This window comes from Puntigrus tetrazona, chromosome 7 (assembly GCF_018831695.1).
Source record: "Puntigrus tetrazona isolate hp1 chromosome 7, ASM1883169v1, whole genome shotgun sequence".
NCBI classification, from domain to species: Eukaryota; Metazoa; Chordata; class Actinopteri; order Cypriniformes; family Cyprinidae; genus Puntigrus; species Puntigrus tetrazona.
This window is the reverse complement of record NC_056705.1, coordinates 41,581,828-41,594,056: the sequence shown is the minus strand read 5'-3', so window position 1 is coordinate 41,594,056 and position 12,229 is coordinate 41,581,828. Positions and strand designations below refer to the sequence as shown.

At 39.7% G+C, this 12,229-nt stretch overlaps 2 protein-coding genes across 2 annotated transcripts in view; one reads left to right on the top strand and one right to left on the bottom strand.

Moving 5' to 3' along the window:
• LOC122348861 (receptor-type tyrosine-protein phosphatase delta-like) overlaps positions 1–4,953 on the top strand; it is a 54,175-nt gene extending 49,222 nt beyond the window's left edge. The window contains 2 exon segments of the mRNA XM_043244749.1: positions 548–683; positions 2,554–4,953. Of these exon segments, the coding sequence (XP_043100684.1) occupies positions 548–683; positions 2,554–2,622 (205 nt within the window). The 3' untranslated portion in view covers positions 2,623–4,953.
• LOC122348901 (receptor-type tyrosine-protein phosphatase S) overlaps positions 1–12,229 on the bottom strand; it is an 819,186-nt gene that overhangs the window by 105,033 nt on the left and 701,924 nt on the right.

Here is a 12,229-nt window from a genome sequence, read left to right as displayed (position 1 = left end):
AAAACGCTTGTCTTTTGTTCAGAGAACTAAATCTTGTCCAGTAGCAAATACTTCAGCAGGAAAGCTGATTCAGACACATCGGATGTGTTTTTCCGTCCTAGGAAGTCGTGTGTGAACTCAGGAGCTTAGAACTAAAGCACATTTCTACAGCTCACACGGTGTTTAATACTTCCTGAACCTTTTCTGTGAGTTGAGCAGCTCCTTTCACTGACTCTCATGTTTTTGGTTGTAAAATGCCAGAAGCTGAATCAAGCGGATCTTTAAAGACATGCATTTTCTCAATGTTTTTGGGAATAAAATACTGCAAAAGTTAATGTGAATGATACATGAACAAACCCCTCGGTATATTCGTTCAAAATATAGATAAGAATAAAACGCTGAAGTGGAGAATAAACACACACCAAAAAACTTAAAGATATGGATTGAAACTGAAATGCAATCAGATAAAACGCAATAAAATATGAACCCAGTGCGTGGAAAACATATTATAGACTTTGTTTGCATGCTATGGCTCAGGAAATGAGGGTTGTGTTGTGATTGGTTGCAGCGCTGGCGTGGGCAGGACGGGCGTCTTCATCACCCTCAGCATCGTTCTGGAGCGCATGCGCTACGAGGGAGTGGTGGACATCTTCCAGACGGTCAAGATGTTAAGAACACAGCGGCCAGCGATGGTCCAGACCGAAGTACGTAACCGCTTCTTCACTCCAGTCATCAGGTCCAGGTCGCTCAGTGATCAGGTCCTCAGACGTCCGCTATGATTTCAGTCTGAAGTTTCTCACTAAAGAGTTTGCGACGGAACGAACGAATGCTCGGCTTTGTTCGGCCAGCAAACGCTCGTTCTCATTTATAACGACAAACCCTTCAGGTTAGCCATGCAAATTGGTTCAGATAAGCAATTTCACAGCTAACCCGCACAATGGCCTTTCCCAGCCTCAATGGGGGAAATTATTTTCTGCGATCAATGCGGACAGCGAGGTGATGAGGCTCGAATCTCACGCTCGGCGCAACACAATCCCTGCTTTTCACCTCACAGACACGCGACACAAAAGCGCGGCATTAGAGCCGAGCGGCCCTTCACGACGCGGGCCGGCGGGGGGGGTGTTGCTATGGAGACATCGCGCATGTGCTTTAGCCAACGATTGTATTCTACACCTCACCCACTGATTGTGAGGGATTCGTCAATGCCGTCAGGATTTTGTCCTGAAGTACAATAGTAGTAGCGATAATAGTAGAAGTCTGTTTTTTTAGACTGTAGTTTAAAATGCATTATTTAAAAACGCTCAAGTCATCAGCTCTGTTACCGTTATATGTATGTCGTATTAAATGTGCTGGAACTGAAAAAAAATACAATCGTTTTTTTCTCGTGACATATTTTTTTTTGGTTTTATAATTAATAAATAAAATGATTTATAATAGTTATATACTTCATTCTAATTAAACATAAATGCATTGTATTTTTTGTTTATATTAAATATATTTAGTCTATATATACTTTAGACTATTAGACCGAGTGTTTAGACCCACCTAAGTAGGACTTAAGCACATCTTTGTTTTATTTATTTATGTCAATCAACGAATCACAATAAGTGCACTTTTTTTTAATCATCACTCTTTAGAGTACGGTTCCATCATTAATGAATAACTACACAAGAACACATGAGTAACGCAATATTAGCACTCGAGTAACTACTAACTAACAAGAAACTCTGGTTAATGAATTGGTAAGTAATAGTGCTGAGGCGAATGTGGTCGCTTATCAGTAACTATTATTCATTTCATACCTCCTTAATAACTACTGTATACAGGTTCATAATTAACATGAATAATACATCATGTAGAATTAATTCCAAAGTAAAAGTTGATTACAAAGTACTAGTATTGCCAAGCATCGCCAAATTAGTAACTATTTGGATGAGTATTGTAAAGTGGAGATCGTGATAACTCCCAAATAATTACTGAAGTCATTGTATAAAAGGTCTTGGTTAGTAACACAGTCATTACTAGTGGGTCACCATGGTATTTATTTTAGAATACTGATCCAAATAACTAGTAGTGATGCATAATTCAAATGAATCATGAACCTGCGTACAATAGATCTTAAGAGGTCTCCAGGATATATACAAAAAATAACTAATAGATTAGCTAATAGTGAACTACCAGTTTCAACTGAGCGATATTACTTACTAAATCCTTAATCAGGTTTTTGTTTTTTTTGATGGAAGTCTCTCTCTTTAAGTTATTTAAATGGTATATTATTTTTTTCGCAGTATACAATCTGCTACTTTTCTTGTAATGCTTGACAGTAAGGGAAGATCTTTAAATGTCAGCCCTGTTACTGTGGTTTTTAATAGTAAATCGTTCACACTTAAAAAGCTCGCGTGTAGAGATGTCTTTCTAAGGAAACCTTGTAGTTACAAAGATGTCCTGACTGTAACCCGTCAACCCTGTTACCTCTGTGAACAGTGTCCAACATACATTAAATCTCCACGAAAATATCATACAATAATAAATGAACACACACAGGTCTGACCCGTCCGTCTCTCTCTCTTTCAGGATCAGTACCAGTTTTGTTACAGAGCTGGGTTGGAGTATCTCGGGAGCTTCGACCACTATGCAACATAAGATCTTCGTCACGCTGTCAGGGAGACGGATCGGCCATCGGACATCCAGCGGTCATTTAATTCTTCTGAGCCATAAATACCTGCTTGTGAAAAGAACTTAAACTCTTCGATTACATGTTGGATGTGCAACGTAAACCTAGAAATACTTACAAACGACAATAAAAAGACAAATATCCAGGTGGACCAAGAAAAATCACCCCGATCTGATTTCATGAATAAATAAATAGTAATAATAATAAATAATAATAATAATAAAGATGATGATGATAATAATTTCAGACTGCTGAAGTGCGGAATAATCGCTGCTTCGAGGATTCATGAACCCTAAAGGAGTCACGAACACAGACGCTGTGAGACGGGGAGCTCGAGACACGGTGTAAAGAGAATCTGTTTTGTTCCACAATCAACACGAGGAGATACGTCCCTGATGAAGAGAGCCGCCACCATCGTCATCATCCGAGGAGACTAGACGAATAAGTACAAGACGTCCGGAGAAACCACACGAACACTGCATACCAGCTTTCGTTTTCCTCTCTTTTATGACAGACATCAGCTGAGCGTATTCCTCATGGTTTTTGGGTTTTTTCGTTCTGTTCTGATGTCCTGGTGTCTGCACCCATGAGCCCTCCTTCATTCATCGTTTGCCGGTGGTTTGTGGCGTTCTGTTTCAAACACACTCGCTGAATCACGGGGTGGGCAGAGTATAAAGGTTAGAAGATATCTCAGTTCTTCCATGAGCAGAGAGAGAGAGATATTAATAAAGTCTTTATTTATATAACCTCAAGATGTATATTCACAAAATATAGATATATAGATGATATAATATATGAAAATGATGATGGGTTTTCCGCTGGAATGCACATCAGCAGGACGGACGGACGGACACGCATCTTTTCTTGTGCAATAACTAGACGTTTTACGGCTGGAGGGTTCAGTTCATGTCGGTTCAACGAGGGCGGGGCGATCGTCGTGGGTCAAAGGTCATCGTCGTGCATCCGTTAGGCCACAGGTACAAAGACGTCCACGTGTTCATTCTTTTGCATTTAGAGTGCCTTATATTTATGCCTGTTCTTTTCTACGATATTCATTTAACGACGTGTATAGTTTAAGTAGTTCATGTACGAGTATTTATCGATTGATTTCCCACGCGTACGGATTTATAGTCTATGAAATTATATATGCAAATACGTAATTCCATCATTACTGTTTAATTGTCTGTGGCCTTAATTTGGCTCAGAGAAAATAAAAACGACAAGGGTACGACAAAGACAGCAAGCGCGCGCTAACCGTCAGGCCCGATACTGTTACGTCATTTCTGTTACGGTATTTTATATTCGTTCCCCAACGGCACCGAGATGAATTAATCACGTCTTTTGAAGACCAAGCTTTGGCGTCATTAAAAAACGAAAGGCCCTAAAAAACCTGCAAAGCTCTTGCCGATAAGCTACTAAGTATTTTCCGACTAGAATATTACGATTGGACAGCTGAACCTCACTGGCTTTGTGGATGTGCATTCCAGATGCTTTTTTTCCCCTTTCTTGTTTTGAATAGAGAAAGCGTTTTATTGTTTCGACTCGGATGTTTTCGTCATCACATGTCGAGCAGCTGTCAGCGCCACCTAGCGTTCAGCGCTTCAATGTGCTCCACGTCAGCTTTTCTTTCCCTCTTCTGGATCTTATTTGATATGCATGAGTTCAACTGCAGTGGGGGCGAGTAGGAAGAATTGCACTTTGTATCTCTTTATCTCTATGCACTGCCCTACTGATTCCGCACCCATTACGGATTTTACTTGAACCCGACTGTACGAATCTCCTTCAGACTTCACTTGGTGTGTATGTAAATAACACAGAAAAGAGACAACCCAAGTAATAAGAGAGAGAGAAAAAAAAAAGATTAAGAGAAAGGAAAAGCAAATCGGTTGCGAAAAAAAGAGCATCTTTAGCAGGTGATTTCAAAGTGTCACTTCTTCCCCCGTTGAAAGACTGAAGCGTCACAAACGCAGACGTACATGTGGTGTTTCTAAGCTCCCTGTTACTCTCACATCTGGATGCATAGACTGAAATTAATTCAATTCAATTGTAAAGAAAAAATGGCTTGTTAAAAAAAGAATCATGAAATTACCTCTGATTAGTTGTAAATGTAAACTGTTTTTTGATTTAATTTGATTTGATTTGATTTTTTTTTTCTGAATGAATGGAGTGCTTTTTATTTTCATACTTAGATGACATTGGTGAAAAGACACATCTGTACGAGAAGCCGTCCTTCTGTACTTTGCTGACACAAGTTCCATTTGTTATAAATGAATTCTATTAAAAAATGTAAGTGTTATGCACACGCGTTTCCTTCCTTCCCTCCTATGAGCTGACGACCATCACAGGAATCAATCTCCAGTACTTCAGCTCTGTTATGGGAAAACTTTCGTTGGTTTATCTTTTTTGTTTTTCCTGATTTATTTGAAAAATATTGTAAGTCATGTGGCGTGGTTATATTTATTAGTTAAAGCTATCATTTGATGTTTTTGCACTGACCTTCAACCTTTACCTTCTGAGTGTAACGGAGCTGACTAGAAGCATTAGAAGGAGCACTTGAAGCACATGAAGGTAAAAAAAAGTCATGGATTTCATTTATTTATGTAAAAAGCACAAAATAGTATATCAGCTAATTAAGGCCCTTCAGTGATATTTTTCCTCTCACCTTCAACCCCGTTGAAGTCATAGATTGATTTTTTTCCGCTTTAGTATTAGTAATGTGACCCAAAAAAGAACTGTGCTTTACACAGCTATATTTAAGGTTCAAGGTTCATGCAGAAACCTCAATGTGTTCTTCTACAAAGGTCTCAAAACTAGACGTACATCAACGTTCTGTCAGGTTATTCAGACATTAAGATGGCAAGTTGAAATGATCTGGAAACAATCTCAAACTGTCTGTTTTTTCATTGATTTGTTGTGTGTATTTTTCATGTTCATACTTTTAACCAGGATGCCGAGCTGCTATAATAGAGCGTGTTTTGATTTGTGAAGCCGAATGTAAATGGGATAGAAACCCAGTGAAGTGAGAGTGAACGTCCTCTTTGAGCATCCCGTCCGGTCCGGCACAGATTTCTGATGCTTTATGTCAGATGAGAGAGAAACAAAACACCATGAGAATGATCTGAAAGCAAATGGAGAATCGGGAGAGAAAGCACCTGGGATGAAGGTTAATGACTCACATGTGCTCAAATCCCACAACGCCTCTGTTCTGTGTTCAAAACTCTCCTGCTCTCCTTCAGGTTGTCTAATAGAAAGAAATCTGCAGTTACGTCACATCTAATGCATTCCAGAGGGCATAATGTGGGAAGTTCGTATTTTCTATGAATTATTCAGTAAAACGCCATTTATAATTTGCTGCACTGTAAAGTGTCTAAATGGGTGAGGAGGTGGCTGAAGGTCTGCTAATGTGTTCCTGATGCCACTGCAGCAAGCTCCCTGCATGTAAACAGATGTAATCTTTTCACAAATCCTTATATTTAGCTTTTGAAGGTTACCATTTTTTTCTGGAGTTGCGCTGTCATGACAACAAGCTGAAAGTTCTTAATGCGAGTTAAGAAGTCTAACGTTTAGCATTTGTCTGCTGCACTTGGTTATATATATATATATATATAGAAAATGTAAATTTTTCTCTCAGAATTGCAAAAGTTCTTCTCAGAATTGCTCGTTGGAGTAAGCTTACATATTGCATTTTTTTTCCTCAGAATTCTGCGTTTGCACATTTAAATGCAATTTCTAAAATAAAATTAATTAATTAATTAATAAAGTAAACTGCTACTGAACTCATAATTAGACAGTTTTTTCTCCTAATTCTGACTTTTTTTAAATTGAAAATATATACCTAAAAATTGCAGGGTATAAAATGTGATTTTACTTAACTGAAGTTCTAAAGTCAAAATTGCAATTTAACCATCTCAATATTTTGCCTTTTTGCATCTGGGCTTTACATATTGTTTTTGTTTTACATTTCTGTATTTTTGCAGTGCTGTTGATTGAGGGCTTGAGCAGCTGACCCATTGATTGAGGCTCGCGCCGATGTTGAACGGCTTCAGTCAGTTCATACGGACTCATACGTGACGTCACTGAGCGTTCGGTATTAATCCCATGATGCTCTTTCCACCTGAGCGCCGCAGCCCTGCAGTAAGCCTGCGCCGTTCGCTTTGACCTCCAGGCACACGGTGTCGATTATTCTGGGCTGGCAACAGCGAAGACTTCATCAGCCTAATCAAAATAAATCACCAGAGCAGCAGAAAGTGAGCGGCGTTAAGCTCTTTGCCGTTTCCCTCGAGACCCTCGGCCTCTGAACGACAGTCGAATCCATTACAGCGAGAGCAGATGTGGCGACTCAGCGTTCAGCGTCGGTCCGGCCGGAGAACCCGCGATACGCCGCTCGACCGCCACCGAAGACGCTCCCGTCAGAAAACCAGCAGCAATGAGAGAAGAGCGTTTCTCAGGGATGTGTGGAGCTGCACACTTCCTGCTGTTCCCTGCAGCGAGAGAATCAGTCTCTAATTCAAATAAGATGTCAAGTGCTGATCTTTTTATTTCCTGCGACAGTCGGAGGCGGTTTGGAGTTGGGGATAATTTCAGCTGATAGTCGCCCTGCTGGAACCCTATCAGACTTTTTCTGGAAGCCTGGACGGAATATTAATTAGGAATAAAACGGCTGCAGAAAAGCTCACGGATTGTATTTGATGAGCTGCAAATGGTTGACCAGTTTGAACTCTAATATCCACAATCATACATGGCTCCCAGAACACAGATACGTATTCTGACGTATTTCGGTGTAAAATTTGTAGTAAAAAAAAATCCGGCTCTCATGCATTCGTGAAAATGACTTAAAATGCTATATTATTCATGCCAGACCAGTAGATGGCGATGTCACTTCCCTTTAGCCTGAACACATAATACACAACATCGCTGTTTTCATAAATTTGCATTTTGGTAGTTTACAAGAAGAGAATGATGGCACTGTTTTCAAATATTTGCGTGTTCAGGCCATCTACTTTAGTTTAGTGCTGTGTTTGCTTTTTGATTTCTGACTGGTGGAGATTTCAGTGTAAAACATAGTTTTCATTAGAAATCCATGTTACGTTTATTTAAAATAATAATAATATTAAATAAAGTTGAAATGATGTAGATTGGTAGCTTCAACAGAAGTATATACTATATTATTTAAAAATCAAAATTGACTATATTTATTTTGTCCATCTCACATTGCTATTTTTGTGATGAACATTTCATCCATGCAAGTCGCACAAAAATTTTTTAATAATAATAATAATCGTTTGCCATCTGAAAATGCAGACCTTCTCTGATGACATCAGTTTGACGGCTTGGGCGTTGACCACGCCCTTCGTTGACCACGCCCCTTCAATAGTCAGTGTTCTTTCTGAATGAAGTAGAAAAAGCCAGCGACGCCCTCTAGTTTCCTCATTCAATATTCTGTTTCCCTCTGAAGTAAAATCGTCCTGTTTCTGTGGATTTTAATTTAAGTAATCGTTCCAGAGAAAGTGAATGGGAATCGTTCTTCCGGACCCGACTGCTGTGCTTGTTTTGTACTAATGACGTTCCCATTAACAGGTAAACCCTGTATTAGAGGGAACGGAGTCCACGGTGGGTTGCTGTTCCAGAGGTGAAAGGCTGAGCGCCGGAGCTGGGTTTTGTGGACAAGGCGTTTTCCGCGGCGCAGGTGATCGTTTCTAATTCTCCACAGCCCCAGCTCGTTACTCGTCTGTCAGTCAGCGGAGCTGCGCCAGGCCCGCGGAGCTGTTTTGTGACGCTGTGAAATTGATAGTCTCCCCGGCGCTCAACTCATCCGGGCCTCTGCCGTCTGAGGCCAATTCCATTTTCCTCTCGGAGCGAATGTCCTACCCGAGGCAGCGGAGCGGTGAAGAAGCGGCGCGTCGCAGAGAAAGCCTTTCTCTGCCCCGCTGCTGCATTCGCCGATGTTCCGCTGCGACACGCTGCGATGCTCCCATTACACTAACTCAGACGACCCGGGGACAGACACGAGACGACACAGAGACAGCCGGGACATTACAGAATAATAGAGAGAGAGAGAGAGAGAGAGATCACCACTAAACAAAAATCAAGGTGCAGTGGCACTTGGGAAAACTATGATAGTAGGCCTACCTTGAAATATTAAACCGTACACCGTAGGATTAGCATAATAATACTCTGCTGAAATACAGTCTTTCGGTTGAAAAAAAAGACAAAGAATGTCTTAACGTTAATAAGACACATTGTGCGATCTCACATTGAATTTGATTTGGCGAGGCTCAAGGTCATGAAACTAAAAGAGAAAGACAGAAAGAAAGAAAAAAGATCAGGATAATAGGAATTACAACTGATGATCGTCCCCTACCGACTATATCTTGGCGACAGGAGGAAAAAAACGTACTTAAACTAAAACATAATGGGATATTAAGGCTGGCATCAGATTAAAATAACTGCACATACCTAAGGCAGTAATAGTTTAGATTAAAATAATATGAAGATATACGTTACATTAAAATGAACATAATATTTACACTTGACTAATATGAGATAAAATACTATTATGGATTAAAATGCTAAGTTTGTTTTATCAATTTATTTGTTATTTAAGGAAAAATTAAGGCATTTAACTACTCAATGAAAAAAAAAATCAGGTTTTTAGGTAAAATCAGATTCAAAATATGTATAACATTTAAAATCTACAGAGGAAAGAGAGAGAGAAAGATGTTATTTATAGGGAAAGCTATGTATACATTAACATATTCTTAGTGTTTTTAATCACTCTTTGTAGTGTGTGACTTCAGTTTGTCCCGTAACGTAACCTCAATGTTGTTTGAAAGCCACGGATCCTTCCTGCTTGTTTACAACAAACACAAAGGAACAGCATGAATCATATTCTGAGAGAAAACAATTAACCTTTATTAAAAGCGGCTAATTGCACTCCTTCATTACCCATCATGCACGAGCGGCGGGTGCTGAGACGGGTGAAGGAGAGTCGTCATGGTAACCACCGAGTCAGAGTGAGTGACATCTACAGAAACACACCTAACCAAAGCGGCTTGTGTGTGTCTGGAGTCGTCCCAGCATGCTGTTTGGTCTTGGCTGGAAAAATCGATGAACGGAACAAGAGCGTCAGTCAAAAGTGGAAACATGAGAGTTTTAGGGGCATCTGATTCTGGAGAGCTGGATCTGTGAGGACGTTCGACGCTCGTGATAAGAGTCTGTGAGATTCACTGTGAGTTACTAACACAAAACAAAAAAAAGTTTGAGATGTTTGGAAGAAAACTTGGCTTTGATTTTCATACTGTTAAAAATATAATAAATTCCATATTACATTTATAAATACTATTCATTTTTCATAATAATTAACATAATTACATAATATTAAATCAATTAACCAGCAATAATCTGCCATGTGTTTCTTCCAAAAAAAGACCAAACTTAAGCTGAAACTTTACATGTGTTTTACTGTTTTTGAATCCATTCAGCCGATCTCCAACGATTGCCCTTCTAGCTCTAGCTCAGCACAGATCATTGAATCTGATTAGACCATTAGCATCTCGCTAAAAAATTACCAAAGAGTTTTGTCCTATTTAAATCTTGACTCTTCTGTGGTTACATCTTGTACTAAGACCAATGTAAAATGTACTAAGACCGACATAAAGATGACAAAACACCAAAACCTACTAAAACAGAATACATAGAATCGACACAGATAGGACTCTAGATCCAAATATGTAAAGAATACATAGAAAACATTGTCATGGAAAGAGATTTGATTCACTTTATGTCAGTATCTGATTCACTGTTATAAAGATCTTATTAAAAAGTGTTCTGATCTGAATCAAGAGAGAAATATGCACAGATCAAATTGCGAAAACAGTGCTAGAAAACATAGTGTGTGTATGTGAGTGAACCTGGTTCCAGTGATCTGTTCACGGGACTCATCTAGTTGTTCTGGTCTCTGATGAAAGCCATCTGTTGGTGCTGACCCACCATTTGATCTGGATATGAACTAATATTAGCACAGATTTTACGATGGATCTTTTTGCAATGTAACGAGTACATCCTGTGTTATGGGGAGTGTTCCCATTTCCGGCAGATCTAATTAACGCAGCCTAACAATTCTTTAAAGGATTTGAATTATTAGTTTTATGCGTGAGCCAGGTTAAAGAGATGTGTCTTTAATCTAGATTTGAACTGTCAGAGTGTGTCTGCCTCCCGAACTGTGTTAGGTAGATTTTTCCAGGTAGAATTTGGGTGCTAAATAGGAAAGGATCTGCCACCCGCAGTGGTCCCAGTTCTAGTAGGGACCCTAGCTGCTGCGTTTTGGACCAGTCAAAGGTATCAGAAGTAATCGATTACGTTTCAGTAGACAAAGAGTTATTAAGAATTATGGACTCGCAGTTTAGTTAAAAACATTTTTTTTTCTTCTCCATTGCATTCATTGTTGAGACACTGATTTCTACAAACTCACATACATTTCTACAAAAAAATGAGGAAGAAAGGAAATCATCTGCTCCTTGGATGGCGTGAGGGTGAGCACATTTTCAACTAATTTGCACTTTCACGTGAACTGTTCTTTTAAGGAACAATTTTCTGTAGAGCTTCTGTGTTTGTTGTTGAAAGCCCACCAGCTTTAAAAATATATACTTTCTGATCCCCATTTTAGCACCACTCTTCAAAAGAGAAACTACCTTGATACTGATCAGCTTTGTCCTGTGCTGTCGTTTCTTTACTGAAAGAGTTCAACAGATGTTACTCTAATGCAAAACTATAGAAAAACGCCACACAGCTCACTCACTCACTCCCAGCATGCACCCGGACAGAGAAAAAGAGACCGTGCAGAATACGATCCATCTCTTAGACACATGAACCATCAAACATACATGAGAAAAACAGCGGCGACAGCACGACAGCGACACACAGCCGTGATTTACAGAGAGCCGGGCCTGAGAAAGAGGCGCATTTCTCTTCTGCTGATTCTATGTGTGTGTGTGTGTGTGTGTGTGTGTGTGTGTGTAGGAAGCAGCGTTTTCTTGTTTATGTGCTTTAATAGGATTCGATTTTATAGATTTTTTTGGCAATCGCCTCCCCCAAAATTCCTCATCCGGTTGCGGTATGATAAATTCACAGGATTAAAAATGGCTCTCCGGCCTCTAAACGAGTGTGAAAAATAACAAAGATTCCTCCGCCTGCACGAACCCATAAAACACTGGAGAGTGAGTGAAAAAAGTGCCAAATGTCCAGGAACGCGTTTGTGGCACAGATCTGTGGGAGCTGATCTGATTATCAGCATGGAAACTGTGGACCAACCGCAGCTCAGCTTAATTTAAACAGGGATTAAAATCAAAACTACCCTGTTAGCTTTTAAAACTCATTGGATTATAGCTGGGGGAATTACTGCTTCAGTTCCCACCTGTTCACTGCTTCATTGCGTTACTGTAAAGGTTCCATTCTGTGATCTGCATCATTTTAAGTTAAGTTTTACTGTTTCTGAATCCATTCAGCCGATCTCACCCGTCTGCGCTAGGCAATTTTAGCTGTAGCATAGATCTGATTAGATCATTAGCATCTCACTCA